Source organism: Pyrgilauda ruficollis, unplaced genomic scaffold, assembly GCF_017590135.1.
Source record: "Pyrgilauda ruficollis isolate IOZ18807 unplaced genomic scaffold, ASM1759013v1 scaffold36, whole genome shotgun sequence".
Taxonomy (NCBI): domain Eukaryota; kingdom Metazoa; phylum Chordata; class Aves; order Passeriformes; family Passeridae; genus Pyrgilauda; species Pyrgilauda ruficollis.
In genome coordinates, this window is record NW_024525045.1 from 4,911,033 (window position 1) to 4,923,514 (window position 12,482).

At 40.0% G+C, this 12,482-nt stretch overlaps 1 protein-coding gene across 1 annotated transcript in view; it reads left to right on the plus strand.

Moving 5' to 3' along the window:
- The window catches only part of DOCK10 (dedicator of cytokinesis 10), a 119,451-nt gene that overhangs the window by 73,408 nt on the left and 33,561 nt on the right, over positions 1 to 12,482 (plus strand). Inside the window, exons 20-28 of the mRNA XM_041475701.1 lie at positions 1,698 to 1,821; positions 1,965 to 2,086; positions 2,751 to 2,837; positions 3,392 to 3,484; positions 5,469 to 5,587; positions 8,287 to 8,356; positions 10,108 to 10,221; positions 11,309 to 11,380; positions 11,786 to 11,932. Coding sequence (XP_041331635.1) covers positions 1,698 to 1,821; positions 1,965 to 2,086; positions 2,751 to 2,837; positions 3,392 to 3,484; positions 5,469 to 5,587; positions 8,287 to 8,356; positions 10,108 to 10,221; positions 11,309 to 11,380; positions 11,786 to 11,932 — 948 coding nt within the window. The remainder of the gene's footprint in view (positions 1 to 1,697; positions 1,822 to 1,964; positions 2,087 to 2,750; positions 2,838 to 3,391; positions 3,485 to 5,468; positions 5,588 to 8,286; positions 8,357 to 10,107; positions 10,222 to 11,308; positions 11,381 to 11,785; positions 11,933 to 12,482) is intronic.

Genomic DNA, 12,482 nt, shown 5'->3' on the forward strand with positions numbered 1-12,482 from the left:
TCTTCCTAAATCAACTCAGTGGATTGTTCCTTTTGTAGGATGTTCTGAGTACAGTTAAGATGCTGTAGAATTAATTAGGAACAGTCCAGCTTTGTAAAATGCATGTCTGGATTACATTAAGGATCCAGCTGCATCTCTGAATTTAATGGAAACAGTAAACATTCAGATGAAGTGTGGAGCCAAATGTCAGAACAAATCCCTCTCTGACATACAAGATCTGCATGGGGGCATTTTGTTGATGCAGTGGTCTGAACAGAATGTACAGGGACGTGTGGTGGCTGCAGCAAGTCCTTCAGCTGCTGCTGCTGAGGGTGCAGCTACAGAGTAGTTCTTGTGGTGCCCTGTGCCAGATGTTACTCACACATGCATCTTTCTGTTTCACCAACACCAAGTGTTGATTCCCCAGGCTTCCTGCAGGTGAAATTAATTTCACCCTGTCAGGGACTGGTGTGTTTGGTGGATTGTGAGTGTCAGCTGTCTGTTCTGGATTTTCCACTGCTGCTTTATGTGTAGTGATGAGACTGGCAAACAGCATAGGGTTTATAGCCAGCATTTTCCAAAGTGTTCTCATAGTCAGTAAAATTTCCTTTTTCAGTAAAAATTTACTTTGATAAAATTGCTGAGGCAAGATCAGCAGATAATGTACAACTATATGTGAAGTATCAATTTTAAGATTTCTGTTTAGGAGCTGGGGTGGAACTTAAAGCATTAGATTTTCAGAGATTTTGAACTCCTTGCTAATCCTTTACAAGATGTGTTTTGGGGTTTAACACATCTGAAAATGTCCTTCATGTGATGATAGTGAGCCACTTGGTTTGGGGAGATTACTTCCAACCTGAATGAGGAGCTGAATTCAGATGTGAGTAGCCAAATTAGCTGGAAGAGCTGTGCACCGGTCCTAATGTCCCTAGTAAAGCAGGTGCAGAATTTAAAAGAATGTAGGATGTTAAGAAGAAAGTTGTCTTCATCTCCATCTCTGGGTGCCCATTTTATGTTTGTGTTTATGGTATTAGGTTCTTACCCATAAGCTGGTTTAACACTGGAAGCATTTATCAACGATTTCTTACCCTTACTTTAGCACAGGATTAGCTTGGATAAATTCCATCACAGCTCACAAGAGCAAAGGGTCATTTTTATTAGTTCTTATGGTAACATGTTCTGGTTAGTTTCTCTTTTATTCCAATTGGTTAATAATACCTGAAAAACAGTACATAGGATTTCATGGACAGCATGATATGGGATTTAAGACTGAGCAGAAATTATCCATAAAAGTTTATTTTCATGTCAGCCTTTGTTTCTTGGTCTTTGCCATGAAGTGATGCTGAAGCAGTAGCAGAGATGTCATTTTAGTTGTAGTTTAGTTGTCCTGAAAATATGAGCATGGGGCTGGCTGTTAAAGTGCAGGTGATCACTTCTAAGCTGAGTCCACCACTCTTTAGTTCTGTCCTCTTTCATCTTATGTGCTTTCATCACAATGAAAATATTCCTTCACAAGACAAAGTTGAAAAAAAGCTGTTTTAAGTAAAATTGATAGATATCATCATAAACAATTTCCTTACCATGGGGCAAACATTACCCAGTAAAGGCAGGCTGTACTTAGACCTCTGTGTAGAGAGATGTCACTTGTTTAGCCCATCTCTGATGCCTGATTTAATTGATTTTTAAACTAAAGTGAGGTGTAACATTTTACATTTCAGGTGAAAATTGAACTTCCCACTCAACTCCATAAGAAACACCACATTCTGTTTTCATTTTATCATGTCACCTGTGACATAAATGCAAAAGCTAATGCCAAAAAGAAAGAGGCTCTGGAAACACCAGGTACCTGTAGTAGAATTATTTTCAATTCTAAATATACATTATGTACATTCAAATAAGGATTTCAAAGTTTTTGGCTGGATGTTATTTTCTTCCTTTAAACTTTGTTTTTCCCAAGAGTCCCATTTATTTGTTCTTGTGCACAGTGGGGTTTGCCTGGCTCCCTCTGTTGAAAGATGCCCAGCTGGCTTCCAAGGAGCACCAGGTGCCAGTGGCCAGCAGCCTGCCCCCCAACTACCTGAGCCTTCAGGAGCCTGCAAGCACAAAGGTATTATTCACTCACCCCTCCTTGTTGCTCACATGGCACAGAGCTGTCATTTCCAGGTGTTTTTCATGAGATCAGATTGCCGTTTGCATTTGCTGGGGGGTGTAAATGGTAAATAGGGTTTATGGTTGAGGATATTCATTTGCATATCACTGACTGTAGGAACCAATATATGCAGCACTGAGCTGAGTGTCCTGTGTTGCTGATTCACAGGTGTATATGGAAAAAGTGTGTTTTATGTATTCTACAGTGTTATAACTCCTCAAAATGTGAATCAGAGTGGTCAAAAAGAGCTTCTTTCACAAACTCAGGCCATATGACATTCATTCTCCAGCTGATGTGATCCACAGTCATGATTCATTCTCCAGTTTTGTGGTGTGATATCATATTTTCCTGCTGATCCAGTCCAGCTTGGATTATTTCTGCCTCCTTGTGTTTGTTTTGCCATTGTCATGAGGACAGGGTGGAGCAGGATCTGGTCCCTTGAATGGCAGCACTGGTCTTGTGCTGCAAAGTGGGTTTGTATTGCAGTGATGGTGTTTGTGAAAGCACAGCAGCAGTTCATGCACTCTCATGTGCAAAGCTGTGCACTGAAAATTTGATGCAAACTTGAAAAAGTAGAAACAGGTGGAAAAAAAAATGTTTTGTGTTGTTTTTGCTTTAACAGCAGATTGGCAGTGATATAAAATGGGTAGACAGTGGAAAACCACTTTTCAAAGTCTCTACTTTTGTTGTATCAACAGTAAATACTCAGGTAAGCCAACATTCCTCTTAGCTCTGTGACCTGGTTACGCACAAAAAGTGTCAGGGGATGTCTGAAAGGGGTTTTTAAATCATGCATGAATTTGTTTCTATAATGTTTAAAGACTATTTCAATACAGAAAGGAAAGATGCCATATGGTGGAATACGTACTTTAAGGTTACACAGATCAAGGAAAAAATAAAAATTTTTTAACATTATACCAATAGAAAAATTGTGGGATATCAGCTTAAACAGCAATGAAATAAATTATAAGCACCAGGAAGAAAAAAAAAAACCCGGCCTTTGAAATCCCATAGGTTGTGAGGAAAAAATTAATCACTCACAACAGTGAAAAAGGATTTGTCAAAGCACCTGGAATTTAGCAAGCTGTCCTGACTCAGCTTGCCAGTTGGACTCAATAAACTGATTTTCTTTCTGTGACTCCTGTATAAGATGGTGGGGACCAAGAGTGTTCATGGGTGTCACAGGTGATTGCTGCAACCAATTTCTGGCACTAAATTCTAATCATCTATAGTATACATTAATGTGAATGTTTCCTATTTTAGGATCCATACCTGAATAACTTTTTCCATCAATGCCAGGAAAGGGAAAAGGATCTGTCTCAGCCTCCTACCTCAAACTTTATCAATTCTTGTAAGGTAAAGTAACCTGTATAGTACAGCCTACAAATTGTACTGTACAACTGTATTTAGGGCTCTCTCTGAACTCATCCCCCACTGCAGAGTTGCAGCCATGGCACAGGTTTACCAGGGGGCAGAGGGTCTGTGACAGCTCCAGTCAGATGGATGTGATGTGACAGATGCTCTGCTGGTCACCAGCTGCCGCCCATCCCTTCTCATCCAGAGCAGGGCTCCCTCTGCCCCAGCAGCAGCTAATCCAGCCTGTGCCAAGCTCTGATCCCATCAGGGGATAAGGGAATGTTGCTCCAGCAATGTCTGGGGAAGGGAGCTGTAGAGCTGCAGTATTGCTGATAATCTTCTCTTGCCTTAAATAACTTCTATCCTTACCTCCCCTGAAAACCTGGATGCTGCTCCAAGGGCTGCTCAGGGTATTTGCTGTGTACAAATCAAGGGTGCTTGTTTCCTCTCAAGTTCTGGAACCAGAAAGAATATCTGCAGAGATGAAGCAAGAGCTGCATTAAATGTGCCTGTATTCAAAAGAGGTCAAAAACTGTGAAAAGAGAGGAGTGTGACAAGCAAATTAGAAGAGCAGCAGATAAATGTAAGGTGCTAATTCTTTATCTGTTCATGAGTGCTGAAATCCAGAGTTCTTGCTGTGCACTGTGCTTGTGGAGCATTAAAGACAGATAAGCAAGAAAAGTGAAGGCAGGTGTGACTGTTCCATCTCTGAACTGAGTGGAACATCATACGTATGACATTTATTGTATTTCCTTTTGGCACTCTGTAAAATCCAGCAGGTGTTTGGGGTTTAGATGTTTGCACCATGTAGGTGCTTTCCTCCTTCCTTCCTGTAGGAGGGTACCTTCATCAGATACAAGCTGCTTGGGAAAAGATTTTTTCTTTAATAAGCAAAGCATAGTTCCAATAAATCATGGTAGTTCCCTGGACAAATCCATAAGGATGGCCACTACTTTTGTTTGTAATGCAGCTCTACCTGCAGACCTGAAAAGAGTGGCTGTGTTTTCAAATACTGTCTTGATTGAAAGAAATTATTAAGTTGTGTGTTCACAAATCAAAGCATCAGTGTTATTTAGAGGTTATACCTCTACAGAATGAAGTCCTTAATTAATGTTTTGGAAAGCCATTGAGCATAATGGGCAAAGTTTAGGAATCCAGAAAAGCTTTACAACTTGTTAGTCAGTAAGCTGGTTGTCTAAACCACCAGAATTGCACCATTCTTTATCTGCTGTTTGTAGTTTACCTTCTAAAAATATTCCAGTGAATTTATTAGAAAACAGAGACAATGTTGTATGCAGCAAAAAATTAACTATGCAATATAACCATAGTAAATAATCTTCCCTAGGGTATTTTGCTTTTATTTATAAATTGCTAGTACCTTTCTTAGAAGTTCTGGAATTATTTGGAAATACCTGAAATAAAAACCTAGGAGAAATTCAAAGTAGTTTGTTTTTTTTTTTTATTAAAAGCTCAATACCTTCCTTGATTAGAGAAGATAATAAAATGCCAGGTTAGTGTGTTAATATTCATTGTTATTATTATGCCTTTAACAAAAGTCTTTTAGCCACAACACATTGAATTTATCAGATGTCTACATTAAAAACAAAAGAATTTTCCTAAAAATATTAGAAAATGCATATATTGAAAATAGTTTACTTCTTTTATTGCCCTCAGATAGTATCTTTAGTGAAATATAAAAATTGGTTTAGTTTTCTCTCCTTTTTTTTTTTTCTTTTTTTTCCCTTAAGTCAGTATAGCACAAAATACTGGAATTCTGGACAACACCTACAGTTGTGTTGCTGGTCATATTTAAAACAAGCTTCATGGGGAGCCAGTTCTCTCCTTGGTTGACCTGTTTTCCTGCTGCTGGTACACCGGTGCTGCTCTGCTTTTTACCTGCTGAAGGAGCAGAGCTGCATGGCCCCTGCCAGCTCTCACTGCTCACACTGAGCATCTCTCACTTTCCTTCTTACCTCCCTTACAGAATTTGTTGAGGATTGAGAAGATCCATGTGATTATGAATTTTCTTCCTGTAGTCCTGAACCAACTCTTCTGGGTTTTGGTGCAAAACAGTGACGATGAAGTTGCAACAGCTGTGACCAGGTATCTGGGTAACTCCTGTGGGATGTACAGAGGTCCCTCAGGAGCACAAATGCAGATGTTAGTGCAGTTATAGCTGCTCATTTAGACTTCAGCAGGTGAGAATGCTGCTTCCCCCTGGCACTGGGCTCTGCAAATCACACATGGCAGTGTTGGTGCCATGTGGCTGGAAATTATTGACCACGGTGGACATGTCTGATTGCCCTGAGGCAGTCCTAGGGAAAGGTCTCATTCCTGAGCAGCTTGGAGCTTCCTGGCAAAGCTGGGTCTCACCTTTGGTGTCTGTTTGGCTCTGAGGATGTGGAGTTCAGCACAGGGAGGGCTCAGCACCTTGCTGCATCCAGTGCAGAGTCAAACAACCAGGTCACACTGTTCAGGGGCATTTTTTTAATTAGAATATATCAGCAATAACTGAAAAGCAATAGAAGCTTTTTCCAGAGAGCAGAAAAACTGCAATGATTTGCTGAGTCTCTCACCCCTCACATAATGAAATTGTCTTTATTGATGCTGTTAATCAGGGCAGCAGGGAAAAAATACTGGCAAGATTATAATTATTGGTCTCTGCAGGAGGGCAGAAAGTTGTGCTGCATTTACTTGTGTCCATAGTGATGTTTTTGTTGTCCTTCCTCCAGCAGCTAAACAGGGGACTACAATACTCCTAGTAGGAAAAAATTACCACAGTCCTCTGCAGTCCTGTTAGACTGATCTGCTGTCAGTATTCTTTCTTTCCTTCCAGAGATGGTGCTTCAGAATTCCTTCCTGAAGAATGATTATTTAGGGAAACGTAAAGGAACAAGGAGGTAGAGTTCCCCATCTTAGCCTTGGAAAGCTAGAGTTTCAATAAGCTTTATCAAAGGATCATTTTTCAGGGCAAAGTCAGTCTTACTACAGCTAGGTACTGGGATTAAAAGATCCTTTCCTCATAAATGTGTGGGATTTCATCACTGCACACTGTTTTTCAAGGGGGAGAGCCAGCAGACCTTTGTTGGGGACACCTTTGTGTCAGCAAATCGACTGATGTTAAGTCTAGAGAAAATTATGAATTGTGTCCCAGAGTAGAATTTCAGCATCAGTTAACTGGCTGGGAAAATGCTGCAGAAGAAGCAGCTGTTTAAAATGCAGTTTTAATGATTAGATGGAAAAATAGAAGGATGCTATTTTTTTTTTCCATGCTTCAGATTTTGACTATACACACACCTGGGCCAAAAAGAAAAGAAAATAAGAAGGATTCTCAGTGTTTTTTTCGCATGTGTGGTGTCTTGTCTTTTGTGCTGGCAGAGCTGATGCCAGTGGGAATGTGCATGTCTGCTGTGTGTCATTCATTGACATGTCCTATATATACACACTGTGTTTTGCTCTGAATAGCTTGAAGCAGCTTGTGTTGAACTTACTGAAAGAAACAACAACAGAATGAGAGCATGGATTGGCTTATGTGTTGTGGAGAAAACATTATTCATTTTATACTCGTGGTTATTTACTTGTCTGGGGGCCCAGTCATGTCATCATTTCTCTGTCACATTTTGCCAGAACTCATTTCAGTTCCAAATCAGAATGAAGTTCAAAAGATCAAATGCCCACAACTAATTGTCATAGCTTTTGTGTTTTGCTAAAAATTTTGCTTCTCCTACTAAAAGCAAGAAATGAGATGAATTCAAAATACCCAAGGGACTTAGAAAGCTTTTGGATCCAATAATAAGAATTGCCAGAAGTCACTCAAATCACCAAGCTAGTCAAAAGGAGTACTTGTATGTGGGCCACAGTCAGGCATATTATTAATCCATTTTAGTCATACTGTTACTGTGCCTATCCCTGAATTCTTTAACATAAAAAAAGATTATAAAATTACAGAGTCTTTTCTATATTAAGCATCCTTAAAAAATGAGCTCCCAATAATCAAAAGGAAAGGATGTGGTCAAGTTGAAGACTTCTTGCCTAGCTCTATGTTTTCTGGAACAGGATGATCTCAAACAAAGATGGTTAATGTACAAATTGTAGAGAAAACTTTGCTGCCATTCTCACTTTCACACAGTTAAATTCTCAGTTTCCTGCTGTTTGTAGGAGCTCAGGTTCTGAGAGTGAGTGATGATGTGATCCAGGCAATTTTCTTCCCTATGGCTGATCCCCAGGGCTGTGTGTGTGTGGTGTCTCCAAGTGCCCAGCCTCTCCCTGCTGTGCAGTGCAAGGGCAGGAGCAGACAGGGCTGCAGAGAGCCCTGCTGCAGCTGCAGCCCAGCCTTGGGCTTGTCTTTGAGGAGCTGTGCCAGCATAAGCTGAGTATCAGGAGATCTGCACAATTACAAAGACCTCAGAGAACTTAGCAAGTAGCATTCCTGGAGAAAGGTGCTCTTGCCTCTCTGTTTCATTAAACTATTCTAATTTTTGTTATCCCTATGTATCCAAGGCCTGCGTAAAGTTCAGTTAATGTTTTCTCTTGTTGTGGTGACAGTACAGTTATTATCCTTAACACTGGGTGCAATGTTAAGCAAATACATATATAACAGCACAATCCAAGCATTGGAAATCCCAAGAAATGACTGGCTTTTCCCAGTGGACAGATTTTGCACGTTATTCATCCTTTGGATCAGATCCCTCATGCACTGTTTTAGATGAGCTTACAAGAACAGTACAATGTGAATATCAAGAAGACTTTCTCTGCCTTATGACAAAAAACAGTTCCATTTTTGTTCTTCTTTTATCTTGCAGAGTTCTTACCAACATTGTTGCCAAGTGCCATGAAGAACAACTGGACAACTGCATCAATTCTTACGTGACGGTATGGCTGGTGTTGAAATGTTCATATTTTTGTGGAGAGATGGGTTGAGTTTGGTGGTTTTGTGGTTTTTTTTCCTGTTTACTCTTACTTCTACTTGTTTGTAGCTTTTTTTGCATTTGCATCATAACTTTCTGCCACTGAGAGACTCTGGTTAAGAAACTTTAAAACTCTTCTGTTGAGGACAAGCAGCTGCTCAGGTCTCTGCTGCTGCTGCTGCAGCTTTTTTGTCCCATAGAACACCAGGCTGAGCAAGCACAGGAGGGAGAAGCTGCAGTGCATTCAGCTGATAACCAGAACTTATATTTTAGAACTGAAACCTGGTGCAAATGTATTAGCACTGAGCTTTTAGTAGTATAGGGTGTCAGTCTTTGAAATGATGTTAAAGCACGGTGCAGAAGCACTGAGAGAAGGGAAGGGGGAGATAAGATGAAAGGTCATGAAACTTCAACTATACAGGTACCAGTGAGAGGCATTTGATGCTGCTTGCAGTCTGCATGAATGTATGTGTTCACAGGTCATGAACCTCAGCCTCTGAGTAGTTCAATTTTAGTCTCAAGTACCCCAGTTTAAGCACAGAAGAATTCTGCTGAGGTCCAACAGAGCTCTTCAGGCTCCAAAATAAATAAATAATACATGAATGTAGTTAATTAAATGGGTATTAAAACCTCTTCTACTCAATACCTTTTCAAAATTGCAGTAGATACCTACTACATGACCAGCTAATAATCTTTGAAATTACAGGTGATCATTAAGTTACACCATAAGTCCACTTGGTCTGTTTGCTCATTTCCAGCAGCAGTCAAAGCCCAATAACTGTTAATCTCTTTGTTTTCCATCTGGAAGGAAACAAATACCTACTTTACAAATGCTGTTGTGGGAATAAGTGAGTCGAGAATTGTGACTCACAATGCAGCAATAATGTGAAATTACACTGACTTAAATAACTGGACCCAGAAGTGCCAAACTGCACAGGGAGAAGCTTACGGCATCTGCTGTGGAAACAAAGCTGAATATTAATAACGTGTTTTCAAAAAATATTTGTTTCTTTTGCCAACCTGGTTGTAGTGAAAAGATTTTTTTATCCCAACTGATTCCCTGTCAGAGCTCCTGCTTTAGGGAAGGTGCAGTGGTACCAAGCTATTAGCTTAAATTGTTGAGTAGTCATGGTAGGTTTACGAGTTCATAGGAGCTTGGTAGGTAAATTCCTCCCTTGGGGGCTCTATTTCTACAAGGGGTATAGTTTTGCCCATCAGTCAGCTGCAGTGGGTGCTCTACACCCTTCAGGATGAGGAGTTGTTAGCAGCTGTGAGTAGCTGTTGGAAGGAAGGAGCAGGTGGAAGGTGACCTGGACTGGGTGGGTGGAAAACCCTCCATGCTTCCTCTGCTTGCTTTTTCTTTTCTTCCCAGGTGGAATGGCTTGAAAGGCAGTTTGGAGGTGTCAGGATCCTATAATCTATTGAATAGTAAATCATAGCACTGATTTTAAGCAGAATTTCCTCTTGATTCACTTTGAGCTGAAATCAACAGGAAGCTGTGTTTAAAACTGAGGGTTTTTTGTAGGGGAGTAGCATTGTGCCACTACTGCCAGGGAAATTAAACTTTATGTGAATGGATTGTTCAGTCAAGATCTTTTGGCAGCAAAGATTGTCAGCTGTTAGTGGTACACAAAAGATTTATCATCTCCTACTGAGGCTTTTTTGTATTTGTTTTAATGCACATTTGACAATTTTTGTTTTTTCTTTCTTCTTCAGTACGTGTTCAGGACCAAATCATTTGATGAAAGAACTGTCCATGAGGAGCTATCCAAGAATGTGACTGGTCTGCTGAAGTCAAATGAACAAGTAACTGTGAAACAGGTTTTAAAGGTGAATGATAGCTTGAATTAGCACATTTGTAGTTCTACTACTTGTTTTCTGCCTGAAACTCACTTATCTCTTTCTTCTCTTCCTTTTCCCTGTATGATGTTTGTGCAAATCATGTCCTGCAGTGATTCAACAGTCAGACTTAGCAGAGCTGCTGCAGGTTCTCAGCATAACACGTATCTCAAGATGCTGTGGTTTGCATAATAAAAATCTTCCTGTCTATTACAGCTCAGTCAGAACCTGAGACCTAATTCTTACACAGTATGATGTGGGCAATTGCTTTTAGGATACTCTGTTGTAATTTTTAACTTGGAAAATGCAAGGAAAACACTGATCTGTATGAAATTCATACATGTGTAAGGTCTGTCCCTGAGCCTCTGGTTATGGTACAAGAGCTACCCAGTCCAGCCCAGGACTCCCCAGAGGCAAAAATGTGTTCACCTGTTTAAAATGAACCAGTACTGATTTTCTTTATTGAGCCATTAGCAAAAAATAGTCTGAAAAAGGCAGAAAACCTGCAGAAATGCTGGGCCACAAAAAAGTGCCTGTGGTTGTGTTTATTGTGGGGAGGTTTGGGGTTTTTTTCAATGTATAAACTTTTGGAGTGTATTTGTTTCACATAGATCCTGAGATATTAATCTGTGTCATACTTATTCACCATTTCAAATGGTATTTGAAGAACCACTCTGTTCAAGTACCATCTTATTCTGTGCCAAATTACCCATCTGGTGGAACTCACAAGGCAGGTTATTCTCTGAGGTTCTCTGCATCACACCTTTCTGCCAGCTCCCTGCAATCAAACCATGAAGACAGTGCTCAGTAGGAGTGGGAAGTTTGTAGGAGTGGTGTTTGGAGGCTCCTTGTTGCAAAAAGCCACAGTGACAAAATGCCTCAGATGGCTTCACCTCTCTTAAGGACATGATCCAGTGTTACTCAAATACATGGCACTTAGATTTTTAAATTTATTTGTCATATAGTGTTTACCACTGTGCATTACCAAGACATGCAATCCATCTGTACGGAATGTGTTTATCATAAGGTGTTTATCAGGTAATCATTATTCATTCTCTCTTTTCCTTCTTTTGAACAGCATTCCTGGTTCTTCTTTGCAGTCATCTTAAAATCAATGGCACAGCACTTGGTTGATACAAACAAAATAAAGGTAAGTTTATATACAAAATCCCTTAGGAAAAATATAAAATGCAGAATCCTGGCAAATACACTTGAATGTACTTGAATTTTACTGCTTGACTGGCCAATAAAATAAATCCTGTGATACCTGGAAAAAATATTTGGTTGACCTGCAAAAACATTATCTTACCTGTTAGGCTCAAATCTGTTATTGATTGTACAAAGATAGATTGAGGATAGGTTGAGGACATATTTCCCACTTTCCTATGGACCAGATTCTTCTGTTTGGGGTTTGTGCTCAGAATAGATCCATGGAACTCTAGGAATATTTTTCTTCTATGTTGAATGGCCTGTGGTTTACTGTCTTTCTTCTTGGCCTGAATGTTTGATGTGGACCATCACGCACTCTTAAGCTGATGATCTATTCCCTGCTTAGGTTTCTCGGACTCGGAGGTTTCCAGAGTCATTTCAAACTGAGCTGGACACACTTGTGATGGTTTTAGCAGACCATGTTGTTTGGAAGTACAAAGATGCTCTTGAGGAAACCAGGAATGCAAACTACAGCACTGCCAAATTTCTCAAGGTGAGGTGTTCTGTCATTGCAGCACATACACTCATTTCCCCATATTTAATACAAACTCCAGACCAGACCAGTCTAGTCAAAGAGAGTAAGACCAATTCTGAGTGGATGATGGCTCAATTTCCAAGTCCAGTGTGGCTGATTGTTCAGTTTTGTATGACCTTTAGTCTTTGAGGATGCAAAAGTTTCATGTAAAATCTGCTCTAAAGCAATTGTAATTCATTTCTCTCTCTGCTCTTGAAGAGACAAAATTTTCAAGTCTTGCAGATTCTTACCTTATATTCAAATGGGTCAAACATTTGGTAAGGAATGTGACTTTAGTTAGACTTGAGCTGATACTCTTTTTTAAAATGCTAAAATTCTGAATGACTGTGGGTGGATTAACTGTTCCTAATCAAGGAACCATGTTTGAATGTGTGTAGCAGGAGGCTTTGCTAGTTTTGCAGAGTAGGAGGGAATTCAAGATTGCATTCCCTACCTGTAGGCAGACTCTGCAAGGAAAACATGTCAGTAACTACAGAACCAGGGCCCTCAAAACCTTTACACCTTCTGT